The sequence below is a fragment of the Camelus bactrianus genome, chromosome 25 (assembly GCF_048773025.1).
Source record: "Camelus bactrianus isolate YW-2024 breed Bactrian camel chromosome 25, ASM4877302v1, whole genome shotgun sequence".
In the NCBI taxonomy this organism is placed as follows: domain Eukaryota; kingdom Metazoa; phylum Chordata; class Mammalia; order Artiodactyla; family Camelidae; genus Camelus; species Camelus bactrianus.
This window is the reverse complement of record NC_133563.1, coordinates 36,278,654-36,295,039: the sequence shown is the minus strand read 5'-3', so window position 1 is coordinate 36,295,039 and position 16,386 is coordinate 36,278,654. Positions and strand designations below refer to the sequence as shown.

General features: G+C 53.7%; 1 protein-coding gene across 2 annotated transcripts in view; it reads left to right on the top strand.

The window, feature by feature from the left end:
• The first annotated feature begins 5,252 nt into the window (after positions 1–5,252).
• AGO2 (argonaute RISC catalytic component 2) overlaps positions 5,253–16,386 on the top strand; it is a 93,135-nt gene continuing 82,001 nt past the window's right edge. For both annotated transcript variants that reach the window (XM_074353146.1, XM_074353145.1), the window contains exon 1: positions 5,253–5,413. In XM_074353146.1, coding sequence (XP_074209247.1) covers positions 5,392–5,413 — 22 coding nt within the window. In that variant the 5' untranslated portion in view covers positions 5,253–5,391. The remainder of the gene's footprint in view (positions 5,414–16,386) is intronic.

Genomic DNA, 16,386 nt, shown 5'->3' with positions numbered 1-16,386 from the left:
TGGGAGTTTGTGACTCTTGACCAGACAACATTAACAAGTCTTTGTGGCTTTGGCATGTGCTGGGGGTGGTCCAGAAATTTGGGCTGTCCTTGGGCTGGACCAGGGGCGGCAAGGCCAACCACACCTTGCAGGTGAGGCCCCAGGTCCTCCAAAGAGGGATTCGATCCCGAGTTAAGTTAAGGGGCATCGAGTATGTGTGCTGGCCTGAAAAGGGGGGTCAGCACCCATGTGGAAAAGGCAGCAATTTGAGGGGAAACAGCTCACAGAACCAAAAAGGACTCATTCTTCTCTGGTGATGCAGGTGTGGCCAGTGTTCAGACGAGCTCACCGAGGACAGACTGTGATGTGTGGGCCCCAGTAACCCCTCCCGCCAGGGCCCAGGCCATCGGGCCTGCAGAGGATGGTGGTGTCAGATCTGGAAGAGGCTGGGGCTCCCCACACTGCATCTGTTCCTGATTTTTTGCTCTGACAGTCCCTGCTGGTGGGGATAGAACCGTCTATTTGAGCAGTGGGGGTTGGGGGGTGGGAGGGTGGGTATCAGGAAACACGGGAAATACAGGGGTTGGTGGCTGAGCAACAAGTCTTGTGGGTGAACTCGAGGGTGACCACACAGGTGGCCCTCCTCTGTCACACAGCTTCCGAAGGACGTGAACTTGTTTGGCAGGTTGCACTGGGTCATAACTCCCCGGAAAGCAGTTCTGAGAGTCTTATGAATTGTTTTTCAGAGATTTAAGCCTGGGAGCTTCCTCCAGGCAGGGAAAAGATATTTATAGCAAAATGTGTTGGCATTAATCTAATAATTCTATTTCGGGGGAGTGTTGGAGGGTTGGTTCTAGCATACGAGAGTGGTTTTTTTTTTCAATTAAATTTTTTACTTTGAGATAATTGTAGATTCACATGCAGTTAAATAAGAAATAATATAAAGAGATCCTAGGTACCCTTCATCCAGTTTCCCCAATGGTAACAGCTTGCAGAACTACAGTACAATACCACACTAGGGTGTTAGCATGGACAAAGTCGACATGGAATTTTTCTACCACTGTGAGGATCCTTCATGGTGTCCATTCATAGTCACACCCTCTTCCCTCCCTTTCGCCCGCTTCTAGCCCCCGGCAACCGCTAACCTGTTCTTCATCTATTATTCTGTCGTTTCAGGAGTGGTTTACCAGTGCGATCATGTAAGATACCACCTTCTGGGACCGACTGATTTTCACTCTGCGTAAATCTTGAGATTTATCCCAGTGGTCATGTATCTCAACACTTTGCCCCTTCTCACTGCTGACGAACATCTCGTGGTATGGACGAACCATAGTTGGTTTAACCATTCACCCACTAGAGGACATCTGGGTTGTTTCCAGCTTTCGGTTACACAGAGAAAGCCGCTGTAAATATTCATGTGCAGTTTTATGTGGAAACACGAGTTGTCTCTTCTCTGGGAGAAACGCCCGGGAGTGCAGCTGCTGGGTCCCTGGTCACTGTACACTTGGTTTTTTGAGAAACTGCCAAACTGCTCTCTCTGAAGGCGGCATCACTGGACGTTCCACCAGCAGAGCAGGAGCGTCCAGTTTCCACGCAGCTGCTGTGGCCGGCGTGCTCTGCGCTCGCCCTTCTGCTGGGTGTGTGTCGCCATCTCGCTGTGGTTTGAATTGGCATTTCCCTCACGGTCTCGATGTCGAACATCTTTTCGGGTGCCTGCTTGCCGTCGGCACCTCCTCTGTAGTGAAATGCCTCTGTCTTCTGCCCGTGTGCAAAGTGGATTGCTCGCTCCTTTACAGCTGAATTTTGAGGGCTCTTTCTATGCACTAGATGCTAGTCCTTTGTCAGACGCGTGGTGGGGGAGTATCTTCTCCTGCCCTAAGGCTTGTCTTTTCCCCTTTTTAAACGGGGCGGGGGGGCTTTCACAGGGGAAGAGCTTTAATTCTGATGAAGTCCAGTGCACCCACTTTTCCTTTTACGGGTTGTGCCCGAGCACTGTATGCCTAGCCCCAGAACCCAAAGATTTTCTCCAATTATTTTTAAAAGTTTTGTAGTTTTATGTTTACATTTAAATCCTTCATCCATTTTGAGTTAATTTTTCGATGTCTCAGTCAGTTGTAGCACCTTGGCTGTTCTTCCTCATTTTACGAGGAAAGGATACATCCAGAAGGAAATAGTGTCTCCAGGACACGCATTAGATGCTCCCCAGCACTTACAGGTTCCAGCGGATGCCAGGCTCTGCAGCACAACTGACATGGCCTCCTGGGTTGTTCAAAGAGGCGGCCCTGGCACTGAATAAGCAATGAATTGGGTCAAGGAGAAAGACTGGACCCGGGAGGCCCCTGAGTCAGCCCTGGTGGTCAACATCCAAGTGCCGGGTGAAGGCCTGAAGAAGCAGAGCAGTGGCAGGCTGGAGAAGGTTCCAGAGACGTTTCACAGCAAGAATTGACTGGACTGGATTAGATGGATTAAGTGGATTCACTTCCTGGGGGAGAGGCAGAAGGCAGAGGGACCTGGGGTTTTTCTGGTGGGTGGTGAGTCTGTTGGCCACGCTGGGGACATGGGAGAAGGAGCGAATTGGGAGGAGGGAAGAGAAGATGGTGGTGGTGTGGGCCTAGAGCTCCTGCCTGACAAGGCAGGGCGCACAGGGTGTGCAGAAAGGGGGCAGGATTCCCCAACATCGGCCCGCACTAGGTGATGCCTGGGAGAGGTGGGCGAAGGAGGACTGGCCTGGTGTCCCAGCGGCAGGGGAGAGGAGGAGGGAGAACCCCAACCCGGAGGTGAGGGAGCGGAGGGAGGGGGCCGGGCCAGAGGTGAAGCGACCACAGTGAAGCGATTGAGGGGGACATCATCTGGTCCGACCTGCAAGGGAGCCCTTGCAACAAAGTTACCCAACAGGTGCATCAAAGAAGCATAAGGCAGAGCTGAAGGGAGGCGGCAATTACAGAGCCTTCTGGGCGCTTTTTGGAGTTCAAGATTCCAGGAGCGAAAAGCAGAGTAGTTAGGCCTCTGAGTGATTCAGTGATTTTGGGCAGAGAATAGTAGAGTGCGTGGGGGCGGGGTGGGGCGGGGCGGGGGAGCCAGGGAGACACAGCGCAGGCCCTCGGGGGTGGAGTGTTGCTAAATGGGAGACTGATAACATTTACGATTATGCTTTTAAAATATCTTTATGGTGAAATATAGCAGAGGTACAGAAAAGTGAATAAAGATAATTGTGCAGCTTAGGAGACTGCTGCAAAATGAACAGCACTGTCATGGGAAGGTGCCTTGTGCCCCCAAAGCCCCAGGCCTCCCTGTGGTCACAGCACCCCCGCCCCCAGGGTACCCCAATTCTGACTGTAAGGTAATCACCTTCTTTAGTTTTTCACTCCTTAATGCTGCATCCCTAAACAAGGTCATTTAATTCTGCCTATTTTAGAACTTCTATGAATGGAACAATGCACTAGGGCTTCTGGTTTCTTTGACTCAACATTGTAGAGATTCACCCACATTGTCGCCCTTAGCAGAAGGGTGTTCGCTTCCGTCGCTGGATTCCCCTTCATGAGTACATGTCACGCATCACTTACTCCACAGCGGAAGGTCATCTGGGTGATACCCAGTTTCCTGTCCTGGCGTGCATTCTTACCTGGACTTCCTGGGCTCCTAAGCACACATTTCAGCTGAGCAGCTGCCTAGGGTCATGTGCCCTCAGCTTTTACCAGACACGGCCAAACATTTTCTTCCCCACAAAATGAGTGTATTGATTCACACTCCCACAATAATACTCTTCAGAAGGTGAAGGTGTGGACCTGAAGAGCCTGAAGGAGGTGAAGTGGAAGATTCTGGAAAAGTAGGCAGGGGCTGTGCTGCACAGGGCATTATAAACCAAACTCAGGATTCTGGACCACATGCAGATGGAAATGGGGAGCCAGGGAAGGGTTCTGAGTGAAGCAGGCAGGTGACCAAATCTGTGTTCGCAAAGCATGATTGTCAGGTGGAGAGATGGTTCAGGTCTCTGTGAGGGTGGAGGCGATGGGCAGAGGATTAGAGACGGACCGATGGGCATCTGGGAGGCCGATGTCATGGGACCAAATCCCATTCGTATCAATGACTTGGTGAAGACTGATGTGCTTTTAACTTTCTCTCTGGAGGACATCCTGGTTCTCCTGCATTTATTTAAGGATGTCCCTGAGGACTACAGAGAACTAGTAATAAACCTACAGGCAGGCATCCTGTTCATCTTTGTGCCACTCTAGGCATGCAGAACATAGACTCCCAATGTGCAGATAATACATGCTAATAGGATAAAGAAATGAGCAGGCAAATATGTTAAAAAAAAAAAAAGATGACAGTCAATTTTGGATTGTATTTCACTTTCTGGTTTCTAACTAGCCACCAGCTAGGGGAGAAAAGAAGTGACCTCTGGCTGGCCTTCCTGGAAAAGCCTTCAGAAAACAGCTGGACCCAGGGGGACTTCATGGATGGATCTGGGTAGGAGGGAGAACGTCCCGGCCCAAGTGGGGCAGAGGTGCATGGAGGAGCATGATGGGGCCCGATAAGGGTCCCAGGCAGAGAAACTGGGAAGCCCTGAGGGCTGGAACGAGGAGTTTTAGTTTGCTCTGATCACTAATAGCAGCTAAAGTTAACCAAGTTCTTTACATGGATTATCTGGGTTCTCGGCCGGGAGGTGGCGGTGTGGTAGTGCGCGAGGGCCGGGGCGCATTCAAGTTCAAGCTCCGGGTCGGGAGGAAGCTTCGTGACAGTCGTGTTTCGTTAATAACTTAAAAAAAGCCTGGCCGAGATGCCGATGCTCCAGGACGCGGCCACCACCACGTCAACACGGTGCCCGGTTCACCCGGCCGGGTGGGGGGCTCAGGGTGGGGAAGGGTCCAGCCCGCGAGCAGCCAGAACGGGCTCCCGCGCGAGCAGGGGGCGACGAGGAAACAAGGGGTCTGTTTTCTTTTCTTTCTTCCCGGTCTCGGGTGGCAGCGCCGCGCCGGTCCGCTCCGCCCAGCCGGAGGAGACGTCGCTCTTCTGAGTGGCTGCGAGGGGTCCCCCCGCCCCGCGTCCACCCCCGCGGCGGGGCCTCGCGCCACCGGGCCCGCGCCGCCCGCGCCCGCGTCCCGGATCCCCCGCCCGCCCCCGCCTTCCACCGCCAGAGGCCCCCGCCCCGCCCCGCCGCCGCGCGGGCCCGCCCCCGCCCCCGCCTTCCCTCCCCTCGCCCCTCCCTCCTCCCCCTCCCTCGTCCCTCCCCCTCGCCCGCCCGCCCGCCGCCTCCGCCCGCCGCCCCGGCCGCGTCGGGTAAACCTGTTTGGCTGAGCGGCCGCGCCGGGGCGGATCGTGCGGCCGGCGGCTCCCTCGCGGCTCGCGGCGTCGGGGCCCGTGGCGCGCGCGCGCGGCCGCCCCTCGGCCCCGGAGCCCCTCGGCGGCGCCACCATGTACTCGGGAGCCGGCCCCGGTGAGTCCTCGCGCTCGGGGCGCCGGCCCAGCCGCTCGCGCGCTCCTCCCCGCGGCGCCGGCGGCGGTTGGCGGGCCGGGCGCGAGCACGGCGCGGGCGGCGGGCGGGGGGCCGGGGGCCGGGGGCGGCGGGCCGGAGCCGGGGGTCGGAGCGGCCCGGGCTGCTGACCGTTTCTTCGGCCCCACGGTGGACGCGCAGCCCCGGCTTCCTCGGGCCCGAGTCGTCGGGGCGCCCTTCGCGGCCTGGGCCCTCCCCGCGCCGCGGCCCGGCGCGCTGGGACCGGGCGGGAGCGGGGACTGGGCCGGGCGGCCCGCGTGTAGGCCCGAGGCCCGGGCGCCCGCCTCACCCGCCTGGCCCGGCCGCGGCCCCGGCCTCCTGCGCCAGGCGCCTGGGCCCCACTGCGGGGCCGCGGCCGGGGCCGGGCTCTAAGCGCCCGAGGGTGTTGAGGCCCGGGCCGGGAGCGCGGAGGAGACCGGCCGCTCCGGCGCAGACCGAGCCGCGGCGAGCCTGGAGCGCTCTCAGTTTCGTTTTTCTTTTTGCCAGCACTTCTGGGGCCCCTTCTCTGAAGGAAAGTCTGGAAATGCTGAATTTTGGCCGGTTCTTGTTAGTAGTTAGGACTGTAGACGGAGAGGAATAGGAAGCGGCACCCTAAAACCCTAGAACTGCGTGCGTCTCATTTTCATTCCAGACACGCCGGCTCCTTATTCAAGTGCTAATTGCCTTTTACAATTTACTAGCGGAAGGTAAGGAGATGTGTTGATTTCCTTAGCATCCTTTCTAACTAGTCAGCCTCTCTTTCTTTAGAAAAGTTCTCAAAAACTTAAGGCACTAAAATTTTTATTTTCAACTTTTTTGGGGACGCAGAATAGAAGGGCAGTTGACTTGCTGAGCCAAGAATATGGTCAAGTGTTGTAAAGCTTTTTTCCCTTTCCCGCCAGGCACGTGGCTCCTAAATTTCCCGCTGGCCTTGCCACTTGGACAGGGCATATCCTGTCCCCTTTGTCCACCAGGCTCCAGCGGGCTGCAGGCCCTGCTGGATGGGCTTGGTCCTGACTTCTGCTAGGTGCGCTCACCCTTCCTGGGCCCCCGCCCCCTCCTGCTGATGGGGCCCTGGCCCCACCTGTTCTAGGCCCTCCTGTTCCATTTGGGTCCTTTGACGTTTTCCCCCATTGCTGTGTCTGTTCACAAAGCCTTGTGAATACTCAGTGTCTTCTTTTTTTTGATGTCATTTAGTTAGAAAACGTCTCCAAGGCTGAGCCTGACCAACTTTTAAATCCTTACGGACTCTCAGCAATTTGATGGAAGAATGGTTTTACCCCTACACCTGGGAGGTGACTCAGTCCTAGTGGGGAATGGCCTTAGGCTCTGTTGTCATGGTTCTAGGGGTAGACTTGGCCTCCTGGAACCCTGGGTGGGCAGTCCACCCCCCACCCCCACCCATGCCCACAAAATGCCAGGGAGCTCTGTCACCTAGTTGAGCGGGGCTCTCCCAGCTGATCCGAGCCAGTGGTAGCCACTACACTGCATGTTTTCCCCCAAGATTTTTCAGTTTACGAGTTGAAGGCCCAGAAGAAGTGAAGGACCTCGAGGAAGGTCAAGCTTTTGTGTTGTGTCTTACATTTTTAATCTGTTGGACAGCTTGTTAAGTTGATGGTGGTCATCTTGAAGATGGGCAGTAGAGGCTCAGAGGTTAAGAACCTTGGGAAGGTCATATGGCCAGTGAGCATTAGGATGGTCTGTCTGACCCCAAGCTGACTCTCCGTACACTCTTCTTAGAGAAGTGGCCCGCAGTCCTTTTGACCTTGACCCACAGTAACAAATACCTGTTACATGTAGACTGCACTCGTGTGCTCAGATATAATTGAAACAAGAGCTTCAGGAAGTGCTGCTAACCCTGTGCTGTGTGCTCTGTACAGGAATATTTTCTTATCTATTTCATTTTAAAAATCGCGTTAGTTCTCTGAAACTCCAGGTTCATTTCAGGTCCTTAACGGCTCTTGGAAGAATCTTGCTCTAGTGTGGGTCCCTGCACTGTGGCATGGTGGGGAGAGGGCCCCAGTGTTCTCAGGTCAACCTGCCCTGAAATTGGACAGCTCTGGTTGAAAAAACTAAATGGGTCTGTAGGATAGTTCTTGGCTAGCGGCAGGATGGGAAAGAACCCAAATTTCAGGCTGTACCAGTGTGCTGTAATTATAAGGCTGTGGTGCAGATCAGTTTTATTCTACATACTAAGGCTTTTAATTTTGTTTAAAAGGAATTTTTGGAAGAGTCTCTTCAGTGAAACTCTTTTAATGTATTCCCTAATTTAGAATAATAAAAAGACACTTGATCTGGATTGTAGAAAAAAGTTACAAGTAGTTTTGCTACTTCGAGTTTGTATTTTTTATTTTGGGGAGGTAATTAGGTTTATTTATTTATTTTTAATGGAGGAACTGGGGATTGAACCCAGGACCTCCTGCATGATAAGCGTGCACTCCACCAACTGAGCTATACCCTCCCCTTTTGCTACTTCGAATTTTAATACACTTATAAGTGATTTACTAAGTAAATTAAATTAAAAAACAAAGAGTCTTTGCTAGGCCTATGTCACCTATTACAAATGCTGTTACATACATGAATTGATATCTGGACTTAGGTATGTTACTGTTTCTTAGTTTTTTGAACTGTTGGAAAGTGCTCGTGGTTTAGGATGGGTGGATTCTCCAGTGACCCTGAACCTTCATGGATGATCAATCACATTTTTTTTTTAAACCACTTAAGAGTCTTAAACTGAACGTCAGTATTGCCTGTTGGAAGGAAATTGTTTCTGTCTGTTTCACTGTGCTGGGACTCCTGCCTGTTACACCCCTTACAGCTTTGCTACAGAGTAACTTCTGTGGCATCTAAGTCTTGTTTGCAAGTTGTCTGAACAGGGTCGTGACTTTGAGAAGACGGACTTTTACCGTGGTGTCTAGTGTCAATTAACACCTCCTGTACCCAGCTTTTCCCCCACCCACTGCCCCAGTTGTCTCAATGAAGATATGCCCCGTCTCCCGGTGATGGTGTCCCTCTGCCACCCAGCCGACGGCCCTCTGGCCCGCAGGGCTGCTGCAGGCTGGAAGGCGTGGCTGGGTGGTTGTGCAAGTCCTGTTCAATCTGTTACAAACCTTGGAAAAGGATTTAAATGAATGTGTAAGAAAAAAAGATGTGGAAGGTTCAGCTCCTAATGCTTTGGCAGTTCTCAGAAGCAGAGCATTATTTCTTGGTCACTTCTGGTTTGAATGTCAAAAGTTTGTTTATGCCAGTTGGGTTTATTCTTTATAATCTGTTATGCAGCACTGCTGCAGCGTCCCAGGCCGATAAAATATATTTGTGTTTTGTGAATTGTTATTATGAGCATTCAAAATGTATCACTTGATTTTTTTAAAATAGTTTCTATTGTGAAATAATGTAAAGCACAGTGAAGCAGAGGGACCGGTACAGTACGCTCCTATTTATCCGTCAGCAGCTTCAGCAGTTACCAAGATTTTCCACAATTGCCTCAAATGTGCCCCTTTCTCTTTGCAGAAATATTATAACGTGAGTTCCAGATCTGTCATTGAACCCTGAATACTTAAGTACCGTGTCTGAAGGACAGGGACATTTTGAACCCAAAGCCATTATCGCACTTGACAGCGCAGAGTCAGTTTCTCTCATTATCTCAGAAGTGTGTTTACATTTGGTTGTTTTGGATCCTTGAATTTTAATAAAAGTGCACACTTGACTGTGGTTTTGTCTTTGAGGCTCTTTAATCTAGACTCTACAGCTAGTGCCCCCCCCCCCCCGCCGCGTGAAGACATCGACGCTGCTAAGATCTCTCTTCAGAATGTGTCTCGCCCACCGCCTCCTTTCCCCCACCCAGTTCTCGTTCTGTGATTGCTTCTAGGAAGAGCCCCGTTGTTCAGCGTCCCTGTGTTTGGTTGGAGAAGGCTGATTGGAGACCCAGTTGCTCGTGACTTTAATTCTGACACACTCACCTTAAGTCGCGCCTGGGACGGGTCACTTTGCAGCCTTAGTTTTCAGGGGCAGTGGAATCTGCTCTTTACGTGCAAGAAACATGTGATGTGTGGAGAACAGGCGTGATGCTTGCGCCTCCTGTGCGGTTTCTCTCCTCCTCCTCAAATTCGATGGATTCTTTCCTTCCCCGGTGTGTGGTGGGGGCCTCAGGTTGTCCCGAGGGTGAAATGAGGTGTGTGGGAGCTTCACTCGGGTGAGGCCGGGTGTGAGTCTGAAGGGCCCACGAGGCCGGGGGGAGCTGGCCACAGCCTTGCCTTCCTGACCCCGCTTGTTGAAGTTTGAACAAGAGGGTGTCACTGCATCTAGCTTTGTTACTGGCAGGAGGTGAATGTTAATAAAAATAAGGAATAAGGAAGGACCAGCAGGCTTTTGGGAGGAGAGTCGTGTGGCCTTTGGTCGTGGAGGGTTGGAGGCGGCGCTGGAGGCGGGGTTTGGGGCTGCGCACAGCCAGTGCACCGGCAGGAGTTAAGTTTACCTGTGGTTCCCTTTTCTGCTAAAGCTTAAAGGTCTGATTGGATGACCAACACTCCTTTCTTTGGCTGTAATTTATGGTTCCTTATTGCTCTGATACAATTTGTCTACAGCTTCACTTAGAATTGGGGCAGAAGGAGACTTCTAAAGATGATCACTGGGGACGTCAGTGAATTCTCAGGGAAAATTGGTTTGTGTCCATCTTTGAGAACCCGTAGCAGCAAACGCACAGAACTGCAGTGGGGCTAAAGCCAGTCGGCACAGGGATCCAGGTGGTTTCTCGCCTGACTCTCTCGCTATAACAGAGCCCACTGACTCTCAGGTCCTGCTGCCTGTTGTGCGGTCACTCATGGGGCAGCGTTTCGTGGTTTTTCAAGTTATTTCTGAGTGTTTCAGCTCTGAGCTCTGGAACTCAGAGAGTTGCACATAACAGGTCAAAATAAAAATGTTCATAGGTCAGAGTTGTTTGAGATGTTTTGTCAGCTCTGAGTCAAAGTAAAATAACGCAACCACTGGGAGCAGACCCTGACAGTGTCACGTTCGTTTGGGGAAGAGCCTGAACCCAGCAGCCCGTTCACACAGCCGGAGGCGAGATGGGTGCTCTGTGCCCTTCGTTCGTGAACTTGGATGGTGGAAGGCCCCGCACTGGAGCTCGCTCACCACCTCCTCGGGCCCCAGGGTCAGTCTTGCTTTAACTGAGCTGTACAGGATATGAAGGTGGCGTTTGGTGTGACTGCGGTGCTTGGAGCTGGTGCTTTTGGGTGGCTGCCTGAGTCTCAGAGACAGTGACCGATGCTCCTGTCCTGGTGGCACTGGTGTCCTCAGTGTCCCCACGGCCACTCTGTGGCGCGTGGTCCCTCCAGTTGGCAGGCTGAGCAGAGCAAGAGAAAGCCGAGCGTTTCCCCCGGACTTAGAGCTGGTAGGCGGTGGCACCGTTTGGTTTTTGTAGGAACAAAGGAACAAAGAAGTCCAAGTAAAAACTGGAGAGAAAGCAAAGGAAGATGCAGAGTGATAAAAAAAGGCTAACTTTGGACAAAGCCCCCGTGTCACAGTGTCTGGAGCTCCCGGGAGTGAGTTGTTGCCGTGACACCCCGGCACGCCGCCCCTCCCCATGACGCGGACCCGCAGCACGGGCTTGACTCCTGGCTCTGTGACTGCACGTCGCTCCGCCTCTCTGAGCCTCAGTCTCCTCCTCGTGCAGAGTGAACGCCTGACGGTAGAGGTGCTCGGATCAGATGAGAGAATGCGGGCGAATTCTTGTGCTTGGCCACCGGAAATGCCTACTGTTCATTACGGTTCCTGCTGCAGTCAGTTAATCCTTGCTGTTTACTCTGCGCACAGTAGCTTCTCGCCCTCTGCCTTCCATCAGGTGCGCACACCGGCTCCTGGCTGCTCCTCTCCATGACCCTCCTGGCTGGCCTCTGGGTCTTTACTTTGTAAACTGTGAGGGATAAGAACACATTTTAAACATCAGGGGAGTGAACGATTGGCCTTGGTGCTCCCAGCAGAGTCGGTCAGACAGGGCTTGTGGTAGGCCGGCCGCCTGGCCTGGTCACGTGGCCTGGAGTGATGCCGAGGGAGCCCCAGGCTCTGTCTCCAAGTGACGAGCCCAGTCCCGACTGTGTGAGCTACAAGACAGTTTCTGCTTGTGATTCTACGTGGTGGTGATGCTAGAGCGGCCGCCAGTGACTGGGGCAGGAACGTCGCTGAGGACGTTTTCTTCGTTTTGCACGCTGCTGCTTCGAGAAGTGTGTCTGCTGAATGTTACACACGTGGCTCCCTGCAGGAATGTCAGTAGACTAGGAGGGTGTCTCAGTGTCAGAGACTGGTAATTACAGCTTAACCTGGAGCTGTAGGCGTCGAAAGCTTTTGGGGATGAGCAGTCAGGAACACGTGGGTGGGGAGGTGGACAGAACAAGACGTGCACGGGTAAGGTGGTCAGCAAGAGTGTCTAGGCACCTGCGACGGGAAAGCCATGAGAGCAGGGCCAGGGGTGTTGAACGTGATGGCCAGCCTGGAGCAGGGACCAGAAGAAGGGGAGGAAGGGAGGTCAGGCTGAGCTTGGAGACTGCGGAGGGCCTTTGAGCCCAGGAGGGACTGGGCAGAGGAGGGTGTCTGCTGGCTGAGCTTCTGCAGTGACCCCTGTGGGTGGGTGGAGGCAGGGAGCCGACCTGGAGGAGGTTAGAGTGGAGGGACTGAGCCGGGAAGGCTGGGAGGTGTGAGCCGATGGAAGAGCATGTGTCCTGCCCCCACCAGCCTCACAGAGATCCTTGTTTCATCGAGAGCCCTCATCACAGTCCCTGCCCCTTGTTTGGATGCAGCCCCAGCCGTCATCTCATTAATTTACAATGTGCCAGAAGAGACCTCTACAAGATGAGGGTGTCTGTTCTCTCCCTCCCCTGCTCCCCCAACTCCTGTAACCCCTGGTACCAGTGGCCTGGACCACACAGTTAGTGTCCAGATCTGCCCAGTGTCTCGTGTGTTGTGGGTTTTTAATAGTTGATTGAATCAGGTCCCAAGTAACACCCACATTGTGATTGGTTGATGTGACTCTTCAGTATCTTTGTAAAATAAGAACTTCATTGAGTTATAACTCAGGCACCATACAATTCACCATTTGAAGTGTAAAACTCGTGTGTTTTAGTACACTCACAGACTTGTGCAGCCATCCCCACAATCTAATTTTGGACGTTTTTGTCCTCTCCCTCCAAAGGCGCGCCGCACCCAGTAGTTGCCCCTGTGCACCCCCCCCCCCTTCCCCACCGCCCGCGGCTGCTGGGTGGGCCTGGGCGTGCGGTCAGGCTTCCTGCGGGCTGGGGCTAGCTGAGTGCGTCGTCTTGGTGTATCTCAGCGTGTTCGTCTGTCCCGTATGGATTTCCTGCCAGTTAGTGGTCAGAGCCAAAGGCTTGCTCTGATGCAGGTTCTGCGTTTTGGGGTTTTGGCTCTTTTTTGGTGTGAGTATTAGCTGCCACTGATAATGGATTGTTAGGCTCCATTAATTTGTTAGAGCTTGTACAACGCTGCTCTTCTGCTTCTACAGTGAAGACTTCCCCAGTCAGCTGTTCAGTTTTGGGTCTGTCTTGAAGGCAGAGGAATGTCAGTGAATGCCATGAAGGCAGGATGACTGTTGAGAAGGGAGACTGGCTCCGGCTGGCACTGAGGGCGATGGAGGAGGCTTGGCGGTGATGCTGGGGGTACCTGGAAGGTGTGCCGAGGGTGGAGCTTTTGGTTCTGTAGGTAGTGGGGACCCTCTGAGAGTATTTGGCAGGTGTGAGACAGGACAGGGTGGGCTAGCCTGGTGGCGGGGGTCTTCATGTGTCTGGTGGGGATGTGGTGAGATCCCCTGTTGGTGGCAGGTCAGTGCAGAGGAGAGGGGCGTGGAGGAGAGCGCAGGGAGGCCCGCATCAAGGTGGGAGACAAGATCACCCCCCAGGCGGCCTGGGAAGAGTGCTGGTTTCAGTGACACCGACTGCGGGTGGGGGTTGGGGGGGAGCCCCGGGGCTGCGTTGCCTTTTACAGGGACGCTGCGTCTGAGGCGGTGCTTCTTGTGGGTCTAGGAGAAAAAATCCGTGCTGTTGACTTTGTGCGTTGCCGGTGGGGGTCTGTCCCCTTCATTTGCTGTCCAGGACCATCTCGGTTATCTTTTCTCTCTCTCCGTTGTCCACCTTTATGTTTTCTTTTCATTTGCTAAATGCTTATTCCACTTAAATGTTTATTGTTTTAAGTTAAATCTGTTGACTTGAAAATTGTGTACACGTGACCCTGCACCTAGCCTGCCCTGAAACCCTGGAGACTCTTGGGTCCTCAGCAGAGGGGGTTGGAGTGGAATGTGACGGGGTGGGCGTGCCAAGCAGTCTGGAGGGAAGTGGACCAGAGGGGCCACTAACTAATTGATTTACTTAAATAGACAGTGGGCATGCATGGGAAAGGACGGTCATAACTTACCGGAGGGCAGACAGTGACGTCTTCCTCCATCCCCCTAACCTCTCGGCTGCCCCACCACCCTGTGGGGAAGTTGGCTGTAGGTGTTGGTAGATTCAGTGCATGTGACACTGAGCCTGACTGCTGACCTGGCCTGGCAGGCAGAGGGAGACCAGGCTGGCCGCCTCCCTTTTGGCTTCCGTGGGTCTTGTCCAGCTGCGCCCTCAGGAGACGGGCCTAAGGGGCGGCCAGTGCTGGGTGGAAGGCGCCTGCCTGTGGGCGCTGCCTCTCCCCACCCCCGGGCTGTGGAGCCTGAGGAGCCTGCCTGTAGCCTGGTGTCTTCATCTGTAGAAGGGGGTGCACACCTCCCTCCGTGCGAGGCTGGAGTGCATTAACACGTGTGAGTCCCAGGGCAGGGCAGGGCAGGCTGTGCTGCTGGACTCGGACTTGGGACTGAAGATGGAGGTGTGGTTTCGGCGACCCCCTTCAGCGATGCGGTTCTGGAGTGCATGTCTTGGGTGAACATTCTCTGAAAAGTGAATGCTATGAAGTAAGTAGAAAAGATGATAAGAAATTTGGTTGTGAAGCTATAGGAGCTCTGGGTGGCATTAATTTTTTTTTCTTTTTTGTCTTTAGAAGAAAATCCAAGAAGTGGGTTGACTTTTTCAGGGATTTAAATCTCACTCCATCAGGGAAGCATCTCACCTGACATGATGAGTGGCTGAGAAGTCTCAGGTGCCGAGGGCAGCATGTTGAGAAGGGGGCTGAGCCTCAGTCCGGGCTTATCGGAGAGGAGAAGGCGCCCAGATGGCTTTATCGTGTGCACCCTGGGGCCTGTGAGGGTGGGGCGCTCCAGCGGCGGGTTACCAGCCCCGCACGTGCTTTTAGGATGAAGTGTAAGCTGTGGCTTGTAAGACACACCCTGGGAGGCTATCTGCTGGCACCCAGTGTCCTTCCAACAGACGTTTATTTGAAGCGTGGTTTACATGTTGTTTTTGCATGTTTTATTGAAACGAAGTGTCTTTCACACTCCCCCCCTCGGGAGCTCGCTCATCAGTCAGGGAGTCCTGTGCTGCGTGGTCTGTGACAAGCGTGTCTGCACAGTAACAAAGGGAAAGAAAAAAGGTGTTTCAGAGGGGAGGTGCTTTCAAAATGCCATAGCCTCTTTTTTTAAATTGAGATGGAGTTCACACAACATAAACCATTTTAAAGTGAACGGTTCAGTGGCATTTGGTGCATCCGCAGTGTTGTGCTGCCGTCTCCTCTGTCTAGCTCCGAGGCAGCCTCGTCACCCTGGAAGGAAGCCCCGTACCCACTAAGCAGCCGCACCCCGTCGTCCGCTTCTCTACCCCTGGCAACCTCCAGCCTGCCTTCTGTCTGTGGATTTGCCTCATCTGGGTATTTCACGTAAATGGAATCTAAAATGTATGACCTTTTCTGTCTGGCTCTTTTCACTGAGCACAGTGTATTCAAGGCTCATGTCCCAGTGTGTGTCTGCACTTGATTTCTCTTTCTGGTTGAAGCGTCCGTTACGTGGCTGTATCACAGCTGGGTGATCCATCCGCCTGTTGATGGACGTTTGGGTGGTGTCTGCCTTCCGGCTGGTGTGACTGGTGCTGCTGTGAACACCCATGAAGTTGGCGTGTGGCGCCTGTGCTCGTTTCTCCTGGGCACACACCTGGCAGTGGAGTTGCTGGGCTTGGCTGAGCTGTCGGCTGTGGCTGCGCCGTGCGTTGCCCCCAGCGGCGGTTTCAGTTTCTCCGCACCCTCACCAACACTGACTGTTGTCATCACGGCGTTTTAGAATGTGAAGCTCTTAATGGAATAAATCATTCCTGGAGTATCTCATATTTACCAAAGTGGGAAAAAAAAGAGATTTAAACATGCTTTGCCCGTCTCTACCCAGGATACAAGGTGCATCCGTTTCTGTATGCCAGAGTTTAGAGGACATTTGGAACCTGGGCAGTTACAGCAAACAGTAAAGCTAAACATACTCTAACGGGTGGGACGGAGCACCAGAGTCCAGCACCCAGGTCAGGCCCGGCTGCCTGGTGTCAGGTGTTCCCTCTTTGAGTAAATGCGGAGTGCCAGCCGTGTGCTGGGCATCGTGCCCAGTGCTGGGGGAGTAGTGATGGTTGCCAGTCCGGAGGCTCCTGTCCCCTGAGCTGACTGAGTCGGGAACATAGTCGAGAATCCCATGGTCCCCACAAATCCATGGGAGATGGCAGGTGTTTTAGTGCAGACGGGAGGAGAGTACACTACAGAGGGAATGTGGTGGAGCCCGACCGGCCGGGGGCCTGGGAGGGGCCGCACAGGCCCAGGGGCAGAGGCCACCCTGGGCACTGTGGTTTTAACCCAGAACACCGGGGAGCAAGTGTGGGAGACACATGTGTGCCAAGTGTGTTTCTAAGGAACCGCTGGTAGTGGGTAGAGAACAGGTGAGAAGTGGCACATGGAGAGGTACCGAGGGTGGGGGTGGAGAGATGGGGTTGAGGGAGACCAGAGGTCTGGGAAATACATACATATACATCACACACACACGTATA